The sequence below is a fragment of the Lolium rigidum genome, chromosome 7 (genome assembly GCF_022539505.1).
Source record: "Lolium rigidum isolate FL_2022 chromosome 7, APGP_CSIRO_Lrig_0.1, whole genome shotgun sequence".
NCBI lineage: Eukaryota > Viridiplantae > Streptophyta > Magnoliopsida > Poales > Poaceae > Lolium > Lolium rigidum.
Window position 1 is genome coordinate 324,154,451 of NC_061514.1, and position 21,115 is coordinate 324,175,565.

The 21,115-nt window shown below is 45.6% G+C and overlaps 1 protein-coding gene across 1 annotated transcript; it reads left to right on the top strand.

Moving 5' to 3' along the window:
- Positions 1-694: 694 nt before the first annotated feature.
- Positions 695-1,567, top strand: LOC124678819 (protein PYRICULARIA ORYZAE RESISTANCE 21-like). The gene is made up of 2 exons (XM_047214671.1): positions 695-811; positions 890-1,567. The coding sequence occupies exons 1-2, from the start codon at positions 730-732 to the stop codon at positions 1,384-1,386; spliced, it is 579 nt and encodes a 192-aa protein (XP_047070627.1). The 5' UTR covers positions 695-729; the 3' UTR covers positions 1,387-1,567.
- Positions 1,568-21,115: the final 19,548 nt, after the last annotated feature.

The following is a 21,115-nucleotide window of genomic DNA, read 5'->3' on the forward strand; positions in this document are numbered from 1 at the left end:
TATCAACCTCCTTATTAGTATTCTTGTCGTACGGTTTTGTATCCGCATCATCTCTGTTATCCCCATCATCTCCAAAATGAATAGAGCCGACCGAATGGGGGATGCTGCTGGTGCAGCCGCCACCATGTGTCTAAACATGTGTCCGAACGCCTCCATAGTGGCCTCTATTTGGGACTAGCCGGGCACTTTTTCTGTGGGTGCAGCTTAAAGTGAAAATGCTCTTATTAACAAATATTCTGGTCTTCTAATATTGATCGACAGCTCTGGGAAAAAAAAATCTGCCTTGGTTACCTGTAGAAAATAGGCTTGAGTGCTTTGCTGGTCCTGTGGGGTGGCGGTGTATGGTGAGTGGTGACCATCCTCTAGAGGAAAGCCAAATAACGAGCAGCTGCATCCTTTTTAATACGCAGACTTCCTCTTCCTGGCTTCCTCTGCCATTTTCTGGTTAGCAAGTCTCCTGCGGATGAGGGTAAGATGATGATGCATACTAGTATGTAGCTGCATAATTCATTTATTCTTTTGGGTTGTGATTTGCGCTGTAAACTAGTCGATTTCTTCTTGTTTATTCATCTACTTCATTTTTCTGTTCTCTCTGCTCTCTTCTCTCTACGCTTGAAATTGACATGTCAGGTTTCTGTTCTTCTAACTCTGCTCTGGCGCCTTGCAGAGGAAGATAAGGTGACAAGATTCAGCCAGAGTTGTGGTTAGCCAGGGAGCTGTGCAGTGCAGATGCCGACCATCATCGTCAAGGTAGACCTGGGATGCCGCCGCTGCCACGCCAAGATCACGAAAGTGCTCGACAGGATCAGAGGTACTTGCGATCGAGCTGTTCATGTCTCTTAATTGCACCGAGCAGGCTGACGAAAATCTTGGGTGCGCGCGGGTGCAGACAAGGGTGAGTTCGTCATCGACGACATCGAGTACGACGAGAAGAAGAGCCGGGTGATAGTGTCGGGTCCCTTCGACGCCGACAAGCTCGCCGACAAGCTCTGTTGCAAGGCCTGCAACATCATCAAGGAGATCGAGATCGTGGAGCCGGACAAGAAAGAGGAGCTCAAGCCTCCGGGGCCGGAGGACAAGGTGAAGGAACCGCCGCCGTCGCCAACAAAAACGAAGAAGCACAAGCCGCCGCCACCTCCACCGCCGCCTCCACCGACCAAGGTCGTAGAGGTGCCATACCCGTGTCCGTACCCCTACCCGCTCCCAGCGTGGCCGTCCGGCTGCTGCTGCCACCACGGACACGGCGGCTGCCACTGCTGCTCGTGCGCCAGGCCGGACCCTCCGCCGGCGCCAGCGCCACAGTACATCATGCTGCCGTCGTATCCGTGCGGCGGCTACATGATGGTCTGCGATGAGGACCCGTCCGGCCCATGCACCATCATGTGAGTATTGTGTGAAAATTGTACAACCATAATATTTTGGTCCATGCACCACCATGTGAGTATATATGCTGTGAAAATTGTAGAACCTTAATATTTTATTTTTGTATTACCATAACCCTTAAGGGATATGTAAAGATGTACAAGGGGAGAGAGATTTGGAGTATAAGAAGATCCATACAAACCTAGTCTATCTCTAACTCGTACAATATATACATTGTAGCATCCCATTAGTCGTAGCGGGAGTGAATCGGATGATTGCAACTGGATTTGAAATCTCCTGCTTCCGTCATCATCGGCGTCCCCTTCTGGTGCCTTCTCTCCCCCAACGGGAGTGTTATGGATGCAAGTAACGACGCGGGCGCTGTTGACTGGAGTTTTTAAGTTGCCATACATGTTTTCTTGATGTCGATGTCAACGTAGCCAATCGTAATGTAGCCATAGTCGAGGTAGTCGTGATCGATGATGTAGTCATCGTAGCTCGTGTAGCCTCATTCGCCAGAGACGAAAAAAATTGCCGGGTTTCTCCTTTTTTCAGACGATGCTACTATCATGGACGATGTTTTGCATCTTGAAAGGTACCGTCGGAAGTGTCTTGCAGATGTCAGAAAACGCGGTCATAAGTGAGATCACCAATTTTATTAGGATTAGAAGATTTTGCCTGTATGTACGGTTGTAGAGGCATCACAATTGTAACCTAGTGATGGAACACTTACATGATCTATGCTGACCCATTAGGCTTTACCTCCACGGCAATCATGCTGGTGCAATTAATTATGGAGTGTCAGTGTCAGCACTCCCGCTTTATTTATGTTGCATTCTGTCACTTGGTTATCTCCACCAACTTTACTTTGTACGTTCGGATGTTTACATTTGTCATGTGGAGCGATAATGCGGCATTCTGCTTTTTCGTACAGTGCATTATTATAATTTGTCATGTAAAGATTGGGCGAAAGAGACGCTTGATCAGATTGGAGGGAGGAAGTGCACACGCACGTAACGCTGAGGTAGTGATCCGTGATCGAAGAGCATGAGACGAGAGAATATGAAGGAGCAGAGAGCGAAAAGGACAAGAAACCAGTCGCGCAGGATGTGTGTGGCCACCCAGCCCAACCGGTTTCGATCCTTGGGATCGGCCGGGTGTTAACAAAACTTGCAGGTCTCTCCCACACGTATACTACATGCCAAAGGAGAGTACGACGTGCCCGTTGTTCCGGAGTGTGAGGCTTCAGAAGGACATGTCCTATGGGGAAACTATCATTTTGCAACTAGTTGCATCCGCAACTTATTTTTGTTGTGACACTTTCAAATTTTAAAAAATGCAAACTAAAATTTTAGACATACATTATGTTGTATCTTGTGTATTTGTGAAAAAAAAAGTATCTTGTGTATTTGTGAAATTTCATTCAAAAATATATCAATATATGACCTGTGTACAAAAAAAAGACATAAGTAAATAGTGTAACGTATTATTTACACATCATTTGTTCTTTTTTATGTAAGTTACATATTGACATATTTTAGGATGAAACTTGACATATGCATACGACACTACACATGTATGTCTAAAATTTTAGTTTGCATTTTTTTTTGAAAACTTAGAAGTGTCATAACAAAAATAGGTGCGGACGCAACTACCTCTACGGGAAAAACTGCCGTTGCCGTGCACTATATCTTGCCGTGTGTCCCCGCACGGCAATTTGCCGTGCGCACGTTGAAAAACACACGGCAAAGATTTTGGCCACGGCAAACACAGACACGAGCGCACGGTAAAGATATGATTCACGGCAACGACGGAATAGAGCGCACAGTAAAGAAAGTTGCACTGCAAAGGATCAATAGAGCGCACGACAAAGATAGGCTGCACGGCAAAGGCGCTGGCACACGACAAAGCACAAAAGGCATCGCCGTGCACGCCTTTGCCTAGTGTTTTTAACAAACGCACGGCAAAGCAAGTCTTTGCCTAGTGGCCTTAACAAACGCACGGCAAAGCAATTTGCCGTGTGTAAGCGCACAGCAAAGATGTAAAAAACTAGATTTGTTCTCAGCTCAAAAGGTATGGCGTGGCATAGTTATCAACAAACAAACACTTACCCTAGTGTCAAGGTTGCATGCTTTCCCTACTCTGCATCCTAAGTTCGAATCTTAGACCACCTAGTTTGTAGCTTTTTTTAGATAAAACATGTTTAGCACACGGTAAAGAAGCGACCTTTGCCGCGCGGCGTCACACGGCAAAGCCTTTGCCGTGCAACGTTGGCGAGGCGCACGGCAAAGAAACCTTTGCCGTTAATCGCATTGCCGTGCGACATCTCACGGCAAAGCCTTTGCCATGCATATAGGTCCTTTTGCCGTGCAAATAGTTGCAGGAGTTTTTTCCTAGTATAGTTGCGGAATAGCCGTGTGAGTTGTGGTGTGTGTGGCTCTGTGTCTGAACAGATACCACAACTTGTATCCTTAGTTGAGGCTAAGAAAAACCCGATGTGATAGTAGTGGACGTGCCATACACACCCTTTGCGTCCATGTCTGATTTGGACTTGCCACCATCCTCTTTTTGCTTGACTTCTGTTCTCGTGGGTCTTTGGGGCTTCTTTTCTATACTAGATTGTCAGACAATAAGTAGGTACGTTTCCATGTAAAATACCTAGGCGTTTCTAAAAAGAGAGTAAATTACCTAGTCCCTTTTAGAGATCGATGCGTGCTTACGAGTTAGTTTGTAGCAGTTTAAAACGTCATAGCAATTTTACTTCTCTTTACGCAGGCCTTAGAATTTTCCCTGTTTCATTTCAGTTCTTCTTCCCTTCTTCCTTGTTGTAAGTGCGTGTTTAAGTCATACGCAACACCTGGTCCACGGACAAGGAACGGATGATCTTAGCTGTGACTGTTTGGCACTTGTGGACTTCACGGAATGGTTTGAAAAATGGTGAAACTATGAAGAGTCCACACTCTGTTGCTGATCAGATAAAGGCCTATGCGAAGATGATTGAGCTGCATCTATTTAAACCGGGTCCATCTACTAGGTGTGAGACTAATTCCTCTACAACACGTTGGTTTCCGCCGCATGAAGGTACGGTATTCATTAATGTTGATGCAACAATTTTCCCGTCTTCACGTCAAATAGGGATGGGCGTCGTGATTCAGAACCACAACGGTGAGTGCCTCTTGCATGCAGCGAGGTCCGACAGGAAGTCACGGTGCCAGAGTAGCTGAAGCGTTGGCAGTGCGCCACACTCTCTCCCTAGCTGTTGATGAAGGTTTCCGCAAGTTGCTGGTGGTCTCGGACTGCCTCTTAGTGATCCAACGTATCAATTCTTCGGAGTTGGATCGAAGCCCTGTTGATGTCGTGATCCAGGATGTGAAGGATCTCACAAATAATTTTTCTGATATGTAGTTTAGTCATGTCCATTGTCATTGTAACCAGTCGGCACACATTTTAACCCACTCCGTGTTTTCTAATATGTACCACTAATGGATCGAGCCTTCACTTGGTCCAACAACAAGAATAATCCGAGTCTCGGAAAAATTGATAGAGCATTTATGAACCTAGACTGGGCGTAAGCTTTCCCCTCATACATTTCATCACTCACTTGCGTCATATCATACCACGTCCCTATTATCGCCTCCATCTCAACCTCCGTAAAGGACATGCCTCACGGCGGTCGTGTCGCCGATGCCTACGAATGAAAAACCTGCCCGATTCTGTCCTCCAGACGCCACTGGCTCTATGGTGGGTGCCAACTGTCGTTGCCTAATCGACAATACCCCGGAGGAGGTACTCTCATAGAAGGGGGAAGAAGATGGGGCCATAGGGCAGAGAGCTATCGGGACGGTGATACACGATTTACCCAGCATCGGAACACGCTGCACGACGGCAAGGCCCACTGCTGTTTGTATTGAATTATATGAACCCTTTCGCGTAGTTACAATGAGTTGTGATTGTGGCTCTAGGGATCCCGAGGTCCGGCTTATAAAGGTGCCTAGATCCTAGGGTTTCTATGGAGAGTCCTACCCGAATACAAGTTGTCTAACTACGGAAAGTTACATTGTCGTACACGTCAAGAATCCACATATTCCTAACTTGTCGTCATGGATCCAGCTTCCTTCATGGGCCTTCATCGATCCGACTCCTGGCACAAGTCAGGTTGGATTTGGGTCCTTATTACTGGGCTGGATATCTTCTATCTTCAATCAACATCAACCGGGCTGCCCGGTGGGCTATATGCTTCCACCACCATATGTGGGCCACCCGATCTTGCTGGATAATTGACCCTGCTATGGGATACATGTTAATCACACTAGTAGGAAAAGCTTTATAGGTGAGATCTTAGTTTTGTGGCGCACCATCCAACAATGCGCCACAGAAAGTTGTTTTGTGGCGCACATGGCACGGTGCGCCATAAAAATAGCTTAATTTTGTGGCGCACCAAGAATCCATGCGCCAGAGAAACTAGGTGGGGCCCACACCCTACCACCCCCAATCATTGGTTTCACTATTTCTATGGCGCACTACGCTTGGCGCGCCACAAAAATAAGTTATTATGTGGCGCACTAGCCGTGGTGTGCCACAAAAATAAGGTATTCTGTGGCGCACTGGATCCGGTGCGCCACAGAAATAAGGTATTATGTGGCGCACTGTGTCCGGTGCACCGCAGAATTAGCGAACCAGAAATACAAAAGTAGAGCCAACCTCCCACCTACCACACTACTCAAGCCATTCTTCTTCCTCCATCTAGCTCGTCCCCCCTTCTCTCTCATCCCATTTTGTCCATACTTTTCACTTGCTTGGGTACTTATTGCACTTACTTTGGTTGATACATAATTGGTGTTGAGGAGAAGGCTCTCCATACTCTCTCCTCCTCTCCAACTCATCGATCGCGGTCTTGTCTCAGTATGCATGGATGTTTGGCGAAATGTTGATTCATTTCCGTTTCGGAATTTTTTTGCACTACCCATATGTCCTACCTTGAGGAGAGGTCATGCCGAATTTTTCCGCTCAGTGTATACCTTGAGGAGAGGTACGGCCCATGCATTGTGTGCATGTGTTGCGGTTCTAATTTCCTGTTCTATGTATACCATTGGCAGGCAAGCATGGTCCTCTCGATGAGTTCCGCTCGAATCTCTAGATACAAGATAGAAGCGAAGGAGGACATGATTCGGAACAATAGGCACCAGATAAGATGTCCGTGTCGGTCATGCAAACTCGAGCGCTGGATCAACCCTGATTCCAGACAATTGGAGGAGCACCTACTGAGGCGCGGTTTCATGCAAGACAACCAGGCACGGCCGGCCCCATCAAATGGTGCGCATGAAGACCATGGCGAGCGAGACGATGAAGACTTATCATCATGAAGAAGAAGTCGGTGGAGAAGATCGTCATGAAGAAGAAGATGTCGGCGGAGAAGATCATCATGATGAAGAAGAAGATCCCGGCGCGACTGACATAGGCATCCCCAATGGGCCTGCCGAAGATGGTACCCGGGGTTTACTGAAGGCCCACGACCCGAAGGATAAGAAGAATCGGAAGCCCAAGTTGCTAGTTAAGGAAAGCTAGAGTTGTATTAGGAGAGAACACTTGTAATATTGCGGGATGAGTTGGAAACCCTCCCGGACTCTGTAACTTGTGTATCACGAATTCCTCGGCTCCACCTCCTATATAAGGGGGAGCCGAGGGACAAAGAAAGCATCGATTCATTGTCTCACAAACCCTAGTTTTCATATCGTCGAGTACTTTTCGGCTGAAACCTTCGAGATCTACTTGCCCTCTACTTCTAGCTAAAACCCTAGTCTACAACCCGTAGGCATTGACAAGTTAATCATTTGTCAATTGGCGCCGTATGTGGGAATTAGAGGTGTCAAGGATCTGATCTCGATGGCACGTTCAAGATCGTCGACTTCGTCAACAACAAGCAACGCGATGGATCGAGGTAAACAGATCGAAACTGGTCCTATCGATTTTGTTCCTCACCCGCCCTCCCGTTTGGATGCATATGCGTATCTGGAGGAGCCTATGGAGATGACGTTCGGAAAGTTCCACTTTCGCGTCGAGAAAGAGGGAGCGTATCGTCTCGAAATTCCGATCTCGTCGGGATTATCGCGCGGTCGATTCCGATTTTTCGAGCTCAACATCGTCAACCGAGTCAGGCGACGAGGAGACTTCATCGCCACGCTTCATCAGCACCAGGGCAAGCGAAAAACTCGCCAAGATCTTCAGCGACATGTCCTTCGAGTCATCTGCGGACTCAGATATAAGCGATGACTCGAATAGCTTCGACAGCTTCAACTTCATCGATAGATCCACTACCGTTGGCAAGGTCTTCACCAATCTCTATGATGGTGTCACCAAACCCAGCAAAGATCTGAATTCAAAATATCATCAGATTTATGCTATCGGAGAGACAAGCCGCGATCAGGAGGAGACGTCAGAGGCTTTCGACGATTTGGGAAATCCATACGTCGATCCCTCCGACCTAAGACGAGGTTTAGGCAATAAATACGTCGGGCCTACACCACGTGTTAGGGTTCAACTTCCACAAGCAGCATGGGATAGAGCCGCAAGAGCTATGGATGGTTCAGAACCAATGTCCACAACCGCTACGACAGAAGAGTTGCAAGCATATCAATATAGGCTCGCTCGAGCCGCAAGGGAATTGGAAAAACAGACAACTGCTCTGAACAGGAGAAGGGAGGCAGCTTCCACATCAAGCAGGCGAAGGGCAGAATTAAGTCGACATTCAGGAACTTCGGGAGATAGCCACAGAGAATCTCGGAACAGAGCAAGATCTAGGCTGCAAAACATACCTGAAGCTGATAGAGAGAACTTGGTTCAAAACCTCGATATGTCCTTTATGTCGATAGACACGAGAGGGAACATTATCCCTAAGACACCGGAAGCTGGGTATATGGCGACGCAAGCCTTTATCCTCGCATCCAGGCCACCTCCCGGCGATCCAAGAGAGACATTGTACAATATGGCCATGGCAGGAGTTGGGGCCATGGGAACGGCGTTTGCAGAGACGCCTCCCGAAGGAACAGCAAGGCAAAATAGTCCAAGACCTGCGGCAGTAGCACCAGTTCTCGCGAGAACAAGTGGAGCAAGAGACACAACAGCGCAAGCAAGGGTGGACAGAACACGACAGAATAGAAGGGAACATCGACATTCCCCAGAGATAGAGGACGAGGATATGTGCGGGCTGCCGTGCTTTACAAGGAGGGTCCGAAAAACTCGAGTTCCCTCAGGGTTTAAATTACCCGATAACTTCAAAAAATTTGACGGCCTGCAAGATCCAGAGGACTGGCTAGTTGATTATCTCGAGACGGTGAAGCTGATAGGAGGAACCAGAGCAACATCCATGCAGAGTATCCAAGTACACTTGAGTGGAGCTGCGTGATCTTGGATAAAGAAGCTTCCTCCAGGTTCTATCGATAGTTGGGATAGCTTCGAGGATGTGTTCGTCAAGAATTTCCGGTCCACTTGCAAAAAACCCGCATCGCTAGAGGAGCTGAGAGCGTGTCGACAAAAGCCGGACGAATCAATGAGAAAGTACATCCAAAGGTGGAATATCATTAAAAACTCGGCAGAGAACATATCTGACGAGAGAGCAATAGATGCGTTTGTAGCTGGAATTCGACGAGGAGATTTTGTCGAAGACTTGGGGAGAACCAACCCAAAGATAGTGTCAGCACTGATGGAGATAGCAAACAGGTGGGCGGATGGAGAAGATGCTGTCCACAATAAAAGGCACAGGTCGCCAGAAGAGGACCGCGGTCGAAATTATCAAAATAGGCGACGATTTCCTCGGCAGTACTCGAGCTATGATGCTCCTGGACAAATTTCGGCTGGCTTCCGAGGAAGTGCTGGAGGAAGCAATAGAGATGATTATCAGAGGAGCAACGAGCAGCGAGGCGACAATAGAGATGACTCTCGCAATAACGGACAAAATAGTGGGCCAAGGTTTCAGAGACCTTTCGTGTCCCCCGAGGATATGATGAACGGGCCATGTCAGATGCATTTCTATCTCGACAGCAATGGGAAGCGACAGTCAGGTCAGCTGCAAAAGGATTGTCGAAATTTTCAGGCAATGCTAAGGTGGGCAGGGCACGCCAATGCCCAGATGACAAATAGAAACCCGCAAGGGCCCAGGAGTGAGATCCACTTGCCACCTCCTCCCGCAATTACGGACGAAAATCGATATCAGCTCAGAATAGCGGCAGCACCAGCACGACCACCTTACGTTGATCCCAATTCCAACGGAGCGGTCTCGATGATTCAGAAAGGCAGGCCATCCAATAGAGATCAGAAAGTAATCTCGCGACAGGTGTTCATGGCAGAGAAGATGCCTCCACCAACGGTTGAGTACCTCATATGGTCAGGGCAAGACATTGGCTTCACAATAGAGGATCACCCGCAGCAAGTTCCTCGACCAGGGCAGTCAACACTTATCTTACCAGCAGTAATCGCGGGATTCGACATATCTCGAGTATTCATAGATGGAGGCAGCAGTTTAAACCTTATGTATGCAGATACACTAAGTAAGATGAACATATCTCTAGCAAATCTGAAGTCAACCGATACACGCTTCCATGGAATCACGCCAGAGAAGCCGAGTTATCCGTTGGGGAAGATTAATCTCGATGTTCAGTTTGGGACCCGAGAAAACTACAGGATAGAAAGGCTGGAGTTTGAAGTCGTGGATTTCCCGTCGCAGTACCACGCCTTGCTGGGGCGACCAGCATATGCCAGGTTTATGGTGGTACCACATTACACATACTTGTTATGGAGGATGCGTGGACCTAAGGGACCAATCACAGTCAAAGGAAGCTTCACGTTAGCCGATAAATGTGACAAGGATTTTCATCGACTGTCAGAAACCTTCGGGATGCAAGCAGAGTACATGGCGTCAAGGCTCATGACTGATTATGATGTGCTGCCAGATGTAGGAAGGCCTAACAAAGAATCAACCTTTAATACTGCGAAAAACTCCGAGGAGGTGCAGATTCACCCGACAGATCCAAAGAAGACGACGTCCATCGCGACATACATGGACCTCGCATAGGAAAGCGCGCTCGTCGAGTTCCTCCGTGAGCACTGGAAAATCTTCGCATGGTGTCTAGCCGACATGCCAGGAGTACCCAGGGAACTTGCTGAGCAACACCTAAACTTGGATCCAATAGCGAGACCAATCAAACAACCTTTGCGGCGTTTTTCGGAGCCAAACCGCAAAGCTATGCTGTCAGAGATTGATCGACTAAGAGAAGCTGGTTTCATCAAGGAGCTGCATACAGAGGCCACGTGGGTAGCAAACCCAGTGTTGGTTTCGAAGAAAAGCACTAAAGTCCTTCGCATGTGTGTCGACTTTACGTGTCTCAACAAACATTGTCCAAAGGATCACTTTCCCCTCCCGAGGATCGATCAAATTATCGACTCCACGGCATGATGTGAACGTCTTTCCTTCTTGGATGCATACTCTGGTTATAACCAGATCAGATTGAAAGAAGAGGACAAAGTCAAAACAGCGTTCATTACACCGTACGGCGTGTTTTGCTATAGAACAATGCCTTTCGGTCTAAAAAACGCGGGAGCAACATATCAGCGGATGATGCAGAAGTGCTTAGCAACACAGATTGGGAAAAACGTATAAGTGTACATTGATGATGTCGTCATAACGTCAAAAAGGGGGCAACGCTAATCGAGGACCTGAAGGAAACTTTCGACAACCTCGACAAGTTTTGCCTCAAGCTGAACCCAACGAAGTGTTCTTTCGGCGTCCCTACAGGAGAACTTCTCGGGTTCCTAGTCTCAGCAAGAGGGATTGAAGCTAAACCCAAAAAATCCAAGCTATCGTAACAATGAGAAAGCCAACAAAGTTGAAAGAAATACAGCAGTTAACTGGGCGAGTCGCAGCTTTAAGCAGATTCGTGGCCAGGCTGGGAGAAAAGGTGTTACCGTTCTACGCTTTAATCAAGCAAGGAGAAAAGTTCCAGTGTAACGAAGAGGCAGATAGAGCCTTCGAGGATCTTAAACGTACAATTTCGACACCACCAATCTTGGTGGCGCCAAAAGAGAAGGAACCCCTCCTGTTATATATTGCGGCTACACCCCAAGTGGTCAACACGGCGCTAGTTGTCGAAAGAGAAGAAGAAGGAAAACTCCATGGAGTACAGAGGCCGGTATATTTTATCAGTGAAGTTCTATCGCCTTCAAAACAACGGTACCCGCAGTACCAGAAGTTAGCATATGGAGTGATCACAACCGCAAGAAAATTGCGGCACTATTTTTCTGCACACCCGACAATAGTGGTCAATGAGGCGCCTCTATCCAATATACTAAACAACCCAGAAGCTACAGGTTGTGTCTCCCTTTGGGGAATAGAACTTTCTCCTCGGGACATCACGTATGAAAAAAGAAAGGCAATAAAGTCGCAAATTCTGCCAGATTTCATCGCAGAGTGGATGGAGCTGCAAAACACAGGACCCCCGGATTTATCGAGAACTTGGACTATGAACTTTGACAGGTCCAAGAGGGTAGAAGGAGCTGGTGCAGGCGTGATACTTATATCACCTGAAGGCGACAAACTGAAGTATGTCCTACGGATGACGTTCCCAAACGCATCTAACAATGAAGCAGAATATGAAGCTCTTATACACTGGACGAAGATGGCGAAAGCTTGTGGTGCAACTCGATTAAAAATCTTTGGCGACTCACAATTGGTGGCTCAGCAAGTCATGAACCAATGTGATGCAGTCAATGATAGCATGGTAGCATACAAGGAAGTGTACAATGAGCTCGAGAAGTTATTTGATGGATGCGAAGTAAATCACATCAGCAGGCTGAGCAATGATGAAGCCGATGTTCTTGCAAACATCGGGTCGCAGTGCCTCGCAATTCCACCAGGTGTGTTTTGGGAAGAGATAACCGAGAGATCCACAAAGCCAAAAAAGGCGCAGAAGAAGCAGAAGGAAGAGAAAACCTCGACGACTCCCAAGGAAGCACCAGAAGAAGAAGAGGACCAGGAGCTAGTGATGATGGTGCAGGTCCCATGGATGCAAGCATACATATCATACATCTTAAGGAAAGAAATAACCGATGACCCAGTTGAAGCAAGGCGATTTATTCGACGATCCAAAGCCTTTACAGTGGTCAAAGGGGAGTTGTACAAGCGCAGTATTTCGGGTGTGTTACAAAGGTGCGTCACACCCGAAGAAGGAATGATAATCTTGAAGGATGTACACGAGGGAATATGTGGTCATCACGCGAGCAGTCGAGCTATCTGATACGTCTCCGACGTATCGATAATTTCTTATGTTCCATGCCACATTATTGATGATATCTACATGTTTTATGCACACTTTATGTCATATTCGTGCATTTTCTGGAACTAACCTATTAACAAGATGCCGAAGTGCCGCTTGCTGTTTTCTCGCTGTTTTTGGTTTCAGAAATCCTAGTAAGGAAATATTCTCGGAATTGGACGAAATCAACGCCCGGGGTCCTATTTTGCCACGAAGCTTCCGAAGACCGAAGAGTCAACGAAGTGGGGCCACGAGGTGTCCAAACCACAGGCGGCGCGGCCCAAGCCCCGGCCGCACCGACCTATGGTGTGGGCCCTCGTGACACCCCTTGACCTGCCCTTCCGCCTACAAATAGCCTTCGTCGCGAAACCCCCGAGCACCGAGAGCCACGATACGGAAAACCTTCCGGAGACACCGCCGCCGCCAATCTCATCTCGGGGGATTCGGGAGATCGCCTCCGGCACCCTGCCGGAGAGGGGAATCATCTCCCCGGAGGACTCTACGCCGCCATGGTCGCCTCCGGAGTGATGTGTGAGTAGTCTACCCCTAGACTATGGGTCCATAGCAGTAGCTAGATGGTTGTCTTCTCCTCATTGTGCTTAATTGTCGGATCTTGTGAGCTGCCGAACATGATCAAGATCATCTATCTCGTAATTCTATATGTTGTGTTTGTTGGGATCCGATGAATAGAGAATACTATGTTATGTTGATTATCAATTTGTATCTATGTGTTGTTTATGATCTTGCATGCTCTCCGTTACTAGTAGATGCTCGGCCAAGTAGATGCTTGTAACTCCAAGAGGGAGTATTTATGCTCGATAGTGGGTTCATGTCTCCGTGAATCTGGGGAGTGACGAAACCTCTAAGATTATGGATGTGCTGTTGCCACTAGGGATAGAACATTGGTGCTATGTTCGAGGATGTAGTTACTGATTACATTACGCGCAATACTTAATGCAATTGTCTATTGTTGGTAACTTAATACTGGAGGGGGTTCGGATGATAACCTGAAGGTGGAATTTTTAGGCATAGATGCATGCTGGATAGCGGTCTATGTACTTTGTCGTAATGCCCAATTAAATCTCACTATACTCATCATAATATGTATGTGCATGGTCATGCCCTCTCTATTTGTCAATTGCCCAACTGTAATTTGTTCACCCAACATGCCGTTTATCTTATGGGAGAGACACCTCTAGTGAACTGTGGACCCCGGTCCAATTCTCTATACTGAAATACAATCTACTGCAATATTGTTCTACTGTTTTCTGCAAACAATCATCATCCACACTATACATCTAATCCTTTGTTACAGCAAGCCGGTGAGATTGACAACCTCGCTGTTTCGTTGGGGCAAAGTACTTGGTTTGTGTTGTGCAGGTTCCACGTTGGCGCCGGAATCCCTGGTGTTGCGCCACACTACATCTCGCCGCCGTCAACCTTCAACGTGCTTCTTGACTCCTACTGGTTCGATAAACCTTGGTTTCATACTGAGGGAAAACTTGTCGCTGTACGCATCACACCTTCCTCTTGGGGTTCCCAACGGACGTGTGCTTTACACGCCATCAAGCAATTTTTCTGGCGCCGTTGCCGGGGAGATCAAGACACGCTGCAAGGGGAGTCTTCACATCCCAATCTCTTTACTTTGTTTTTGTCTTGCTTAGTCTTATTTACTACTTTGTTTGCTGCACTAAATCAAAATACAAAAAAATTAGTTGCTAGTTTTACTTTATTTACTATCTTGTTTGCTATATCAAAAACACAAAAAAAATAGTTACTTACATTTACTTTATCTAGTTTGTTTTATTTACTACTGCTAAAATGAGTAATCCTGAAGTTGAAGTTCGTACGTTTAAGCAATGAGGGGGAGAATGTTTAAGAGATGGTTGGTATAGAATTAGTAATGCCCATAATAGGTGCACTAAGAAACACTCCACCACTATTTTACTCAGGAATTTTTATGTTGGTATCTCTAGCTGGAATAGGTATGTTCTTGATTGTCTCGCGGGAGGTAACTTCCTAAGTACTCCTGCATTAGAAGCTAGCTGCATTATTGAGAGTCTATTTGGAATACCCCCTGTTGATGAAGTTAAAACTGAAATCTCTCTTGAAGATGTTATGAAAAAATTGGAAACCATAGAGAAAAAATTTCCAAGTATTGAAACTAAATTGGAAATATTACTTGATAAAACTGATGAACTTGATAAATCCTTAGGAGGAATTGATGAAAGAATTAGTGTCCTAGGAACTTGTGTTGTCCATGATAATCAAACCAATAGGATTGACGAACTTGAAAAAGCTATGGGAACCTTGAGTTCAACTTTTTCTTCTCTTAAATATAAGGAGAAAGCTTATGTGGGTAAGGAGCAAAAGTTTATGTATATCTCTAAAGTGCCTAAACCAAAGAAGTTTTATTATAGGCCTAAAATTGACAAAGCCCTTAGTACCACTACGGAGGGAGGAGCTTATGATAACGATGCTCCATCTCTTGATAACACTTGATACACACTTTCTGCGCCTAGCTGAAAGGCGTTAAAGAAAAGCGCTTATGGGAGACAACCCATGTTTTTACTACAGTACTTTGTTTTTATTTTGAGTCTTGGAAGTTGTTTACTACTGTAGCAACCTCTCCTTATCTTAGTTTAGTGTTTTGTTGTGCCAAGTAAAGTCGTTGATAGTAAATTCATACTAGATTTGGATTACTGCGCAGAAACAGATTTCTTTGCTGTCACGAATCTGGGAAAAATTCTCTGTAGGTAACTCAGAAAATTATGCCAATTTACGTGAGTGATTCTCAGATATGTACGCAACTTTCATTAAATTTGAGCATTTTCATTTGAGCAAGTCTGGTGCCTCAATAAAATTCGTCAATACGAACTGTTCTGTTTTGACAGATTCTGCCTTTTATTTCGCATTGCCTCGTTTTGTTATGTTCGATGGATATTTCGATTCCATTGACTTTCAGTAGCTTTGTGCAATGTCCAGAAGTGTTAAGAATGATTATGTCACCTCTGAACATGTATATTTTGATTGTGCACTAACCCTCTAATGAGTTGTTCTAAGTTTGGTGTGGAGGAAGTTTTCAAGGATCAAGAGAGGGAGATGATACAACATGATCAAGGAGAGTGAAAGCTCTAAGCTTGGGGATGCCCCGGTGGTTCACCCCTGCATATATCAAGAAGACTCAAGCGTCTAAGCTTGGGGATGCCCAAGGCATCCCCTTCTTCATCGACAATATTATCAGGTTCCTCCCCTGAAACTATATTTTTATTCCATCACAGCTTATGTGCTTTGCTTGGAGCGTCGGTTTGTTTTTGTTTTTGTTTTGTTTGAATAAAATGGATCCTAGCATTCATTGTGTGGGATAGAGACACGCTCCGCTGTTGCATATGGACAAGTATGTCCTTAGGCTTTACTCATAATATTCATGGCGAAGTTTCTTCTTCGTTAAATTGTTATATGGTTGGAATTGGAAAATGATACATGTAGTAATTGCTATAATGTCTTGGGTAATGTGATACTTGGCAATTGTTGTGCTCATGTTTAAGCTCTTGCATCATATACTTTGCACCCATTAATGAAGAAATACATAGAGCATGCTAAAATTTGGTTTGCATATTTGGTCTCTCTAAAGTCTAGATAATTTCTAGTATTGAGTTTGAACAACAAGGAAGACGGTGTAGAGTCTTATAATGTTTTCAATATGTCTTTTATGTGAGTTTGCTGCACCGGTTCATCCTTGTGTTTGTTTCAAATAGCCTTGCTAGCCTAAACCTTGTATCGAGAGGGAATACTTCTCATGCATCCAAAATACTTGAGCCAACCACTATGCCATTTGTGTCCACCATACCTACCTACTACATGGTATTTCTCCGCCATTCCAAAGTAAATTGCTTGAGTGCTACCTTTAAATTTCCATTCTTCACCTTTACAATATATAGCTCATGGGACAAATAGCCTAAAAACTATTGTGGTATTGAATATGTACTTATGCACTTTATCTCTTATTAAGTTGCTTGTTGTGCGATAACCATGTTCCTGGGGACGCCATCAACTACTCTTTGTTGAATATCATGTGAGTTGCTATGCATGTTCGTCTTGTCTCGAAGTAAGGGCGATCTACCACCTTATGGTTAGAGCGTGCATATTGTTAGAGAAGAACATTGGGCCGCTAACTAAAGCCATGATCCATGGTGGAAGTTTCAGTTTTGGACATATATCCTCAATCTCAAATGAGAAAATTAATTGTTGCTACATGCTTATGCATAAAAGAGGAGTCCATTATCTGTTGTCTATGTTGTCCCGGTATGGATGTCTAAGTTGAGAATAATCAATAGCGAGAAATCCAATGCGAGCTTTCTCCTTAGACCTTTGTACAGGTGGCATAGAGGTACCCCTTTGTGACACTTGGTTAAAACATGTGCATTGCGATAATCCCGGTAGTCCAAGCTAATTAGGACAAGGTGCGGGCACTATTAGTATACTATGCATGAGGCTTGCAACTTGTAAGATATAATCTACATAACACATATGCTTTATTACTACCGTTGACAAAATTGTTTCTTGTTTTCAAAATCAAAGCTCTAGCACAAATATAGCAATCGATGCTTTCCTCTTTGAAGGACCATTCTTTTACTTTTATTGTTGAGTCAGTTCACCTATTTCTCTCCATCTCAAGAAGCAAACACTTGTGTGAACTGTGCATTGATTACTACATACTTGCATATTGCATTTGTTATATTACTCTATGTTGACAATATCCATGAGATATACATGTTACAAGTTGAAAGCAACCGCTGAAACTTAATCTTCCTTTGTGTTGCTTCAATGCTTCTACTTTGAATTATTGCTTTATGAGTTAACTCTTATGCAAGACTTATTGATGCTTGTCTTGAAGTACTATTCATGAAAAGTCTTTGCTATATGATTCAGCTTGTTTACTCATGTCATTTACATTGTTTTGATCGCTGCATTCACTACATATGCTTTACAATAGTATGATCAAGGTTATGATGGCATGTCACTCCGGAAATTATCTTTGTTTATCGTTTACTCGCTCGGGACGAGCGAAAACTAAGCTTGGGGATGCCGATACGTCTCCGATGTATCGATAATTTCTTATGTTCCATGCCACATTATTGATGATATCTACATGTTTTATGCACACTTTATGTCATATTCGTGCATTTTCCGGAACTAACATATTAACAAGATGCCGAAGTGCCGATTCGTTGTTCTCGCTGTTTTTGATTACAGAAATCCTAGTAAGGAAATATTCTCGGAATTGGACGAAATCAACGCCCAGGGTCCTATTTTGCCACGAAGCTTCCAGAAGACCGAAGAGTCAACGAAGTGGGGCCACGAGGTGGCCAAACCACAGGGCGGCGCGGCCCAAGCCCCGGCCGCGCCGACCTATGGTGTGGGCCCCTCGTGACGCCCCTTGACCTGCCCCTTCCGCCTACAAATAGCCTTCGTCGCGAAACCCCCAGTCACCGAGAGCCACGATACGGAAAACCTTCCAGCAGACGCCGCCGCCGCCAATCCCATCTCGGGGATTCGAGGAGATCGCCTCCGGCACCCCGCCGAGAGGGGAATCATCTCCCGGAGGACTCTACGCCGCCATGGTCGCCTCCGGAGTGATGTGTGAGTAGTCTACCCCTGGACTATGGGTCCATAGCAGTAGCTAGATGGTTGTCTTCTCCTCATTGTGCTTAATTGTCGGATCTTGTGAGCTGCCGAACATGATCAAGATCATCTATCCGTAATTCTATATGTTGTGTTTGTTGGGATCCGATGAATAGAGAATACTATGTTATGTTGATTATCAATTTATATCTATGTGTTGTTTATGATCTTGCATGCTCTCCGTTACTAGTAGATGCTCGGCCAAGTAGATGCTTGTAACTCCAAGAGGGAGTATTTATGCTCGATAGTGGGTTCATGTCTCCGTGAATCTGGGGAGTGACGAAACCTCTAAGATTATGGATGTGCTGTTGCCACTAGGGATAAAACATTGGTGCTATGTTCGAGGATGTAGTTACCGATTACATTACGCACAATACTTAATGCAATTGTCTCGTTGTTAGCAACTTAATACCGGAGGGGGTTCGGATGATAACCTCGAAGGTGGACTTTTTAGGCATAGATGCATGTCGGATAGCGGTCTATGTACTTTGTCGTAATGCCCAATTAAATCTCACTATACTCATCATAATATGTATGTGCATGGTCATGCCCTCTCTATTTGTCAATTGCCCAACTGTAATTTGTTCACCCAACATGCTCGTTTATCTTATGGGAGAGACACCTCTAGTGAACTCGTGGACCCCGGTCCAATTCTCTATACTGAAATACAATCTACCGCAATATTGTTCTACTCGTTTTCCGCAAACAATCATCATCCACACTATACATCTAATCCTTTGTTACAGCAAGCCGGTGAGATTGACAACCTCGCCGTTTCGTTGGGGCAAAGTACTTGGTTTGTGTTGTGCAGGTTCCACGTTGGCGCCGGAATCCCCGGTGTTGCGCCGCACTACATCTCGCCGCCATCAACCTTCAACGTGCTTCTTGACTCCTACTGGTTCGATAAACCTTGGTTTCATACTGAGGGAAAACTTGCCGCTGTACGCATCACACCTTCCTCTTGGGGTTCCCAATGGACGTGTGCTGTACACGCCATCACTATCGCGGCCAAGGTTTTTCGGGCTGGATTTTACTGGTTGACAGCAATCGAGGATGCGAAGGAGATAGTACGAACTTGTGACGCGTGCCAGAGATTTGCCACAAAACCTCACTCTCCGGCAGCAGAACTGATGCCAATACCGTTGTCTTGGCCCTTTGCTCAATGGGGCCTCGATATGGTGGGAAAGTTACACAAACCCTCGCCAGGAGGATACGAGTATATGCTCGTCGCTGTTGACAAATTCACCAAGTGGATAGAAGCAAAGCCAATAAATTCACCAGATGCAGCGTCATCAATAAAGTTCGTGAAAAGCATTGTTTTTCGGTTTGGAGTACCTCATAGCATCATCACGGACAATGGCAGTAACTTCACATCCAAGGAATTCAAGGCATACTGCGCAGAAGTGGGCATCAAATTGCACTTCGCGTCAGTTGGGCACCCGCAAACCAACGGTCAAGTCAAGAAAGCCAATGGTATCATCTGCAACGGCATCAAGAAGCGTTTGTTGGGACCGTTGGAAAAAGCTCGACATACTTGGCCAGAAGAGTTGCCAAGTGTATTGTGGAGTATTCGAACAACGCCAAATACAGCGACACAGGAAACTCCGTTTTTTCTGGTCCATGGAACGGAGGCAGTATTACCGATAGAAATAGAGCATGATTCCCCAAGATTCAGAGAGTATGATGAAGAAACTTCCAGAAGAGCATTAGAGGACGATGTCGATGCACTTGACGAAGCTCGAGATGAAGTACTATCACGGGTCACCAAGTACCAGCAAGACTTGAAAAACTACCACAGTCGACGATTGCGGCCAAGGTCTTTTCAGGTCGGAGATTTAGTTCTACGGCTCAATCAACAGAGTACTGAAAAACTCGAGTCGCCATGGCTTGGCCCTTACATCGTCACAGAAGTAATCGAAGGAGGAGCGTACAGGATCAAGGACAAGAAGACGGGGGTTCCCGAGAAAAACCCCTGGAACGTGGCGCAACTCAGGCGGTTCTACGCTTAGAGTCGAAATATAGTCCTCCTTTGTAAAAATACAATGTACTGAAACGCCCGCGTGTTTTCAGACGCACTCTTTTCCTTTTCGGGGCACCGAGTGGGGCCGGAAAGGTTTTTAATGAGGCGGGCTCGCGGTGCTGCAATATAGTAAAAGATATTGGTGATATACATCTTTTTTCGTCGACAGGCTCGGGGGCTCATAACCCACGACAACAAAATATATATACTCTCGCAAAATAGTAAATTCATCGAGACACAAAAAATAGTATGAGCTCCGGCCAAAGGCTCGGGGGCTTCGTAATATAGATTACACTTCACAATATAGACAACTTCATTATCACGAAGAATTCGACAAAAAATACAGACATGATTTCTCGCAATATAGTACAACTCAGTTAATGCCTAATATACTATCTATGGATAGACCTTTGTTATTTGCAGCAGTTGTCGTATGTTTAGCATAGCTCCCTTTGACAAAGAATTCAGAGTCCATCCGAAGAAGTTCGTCCATCATTTCTTCGGCTACAGGAGTTACAACATCATTGATTTTATCGATGTTCCTTTTTCGCTTCGACTGCTTGGCCAGGCACTTGGAGACAATCTTCGTGAGGTCTAATTTTCGGTAGCAGATCTGTATCATAATCATGGCGAACCTTGCTCCCGCAGATAGTTGAGCTCGCACAAAGTTATGGATACGAGGGGCATCCCGAAATTTTTCCATCAGACCAAGAAGAGTGTCCGGTGTTTCTTTCCGAGGAAACAT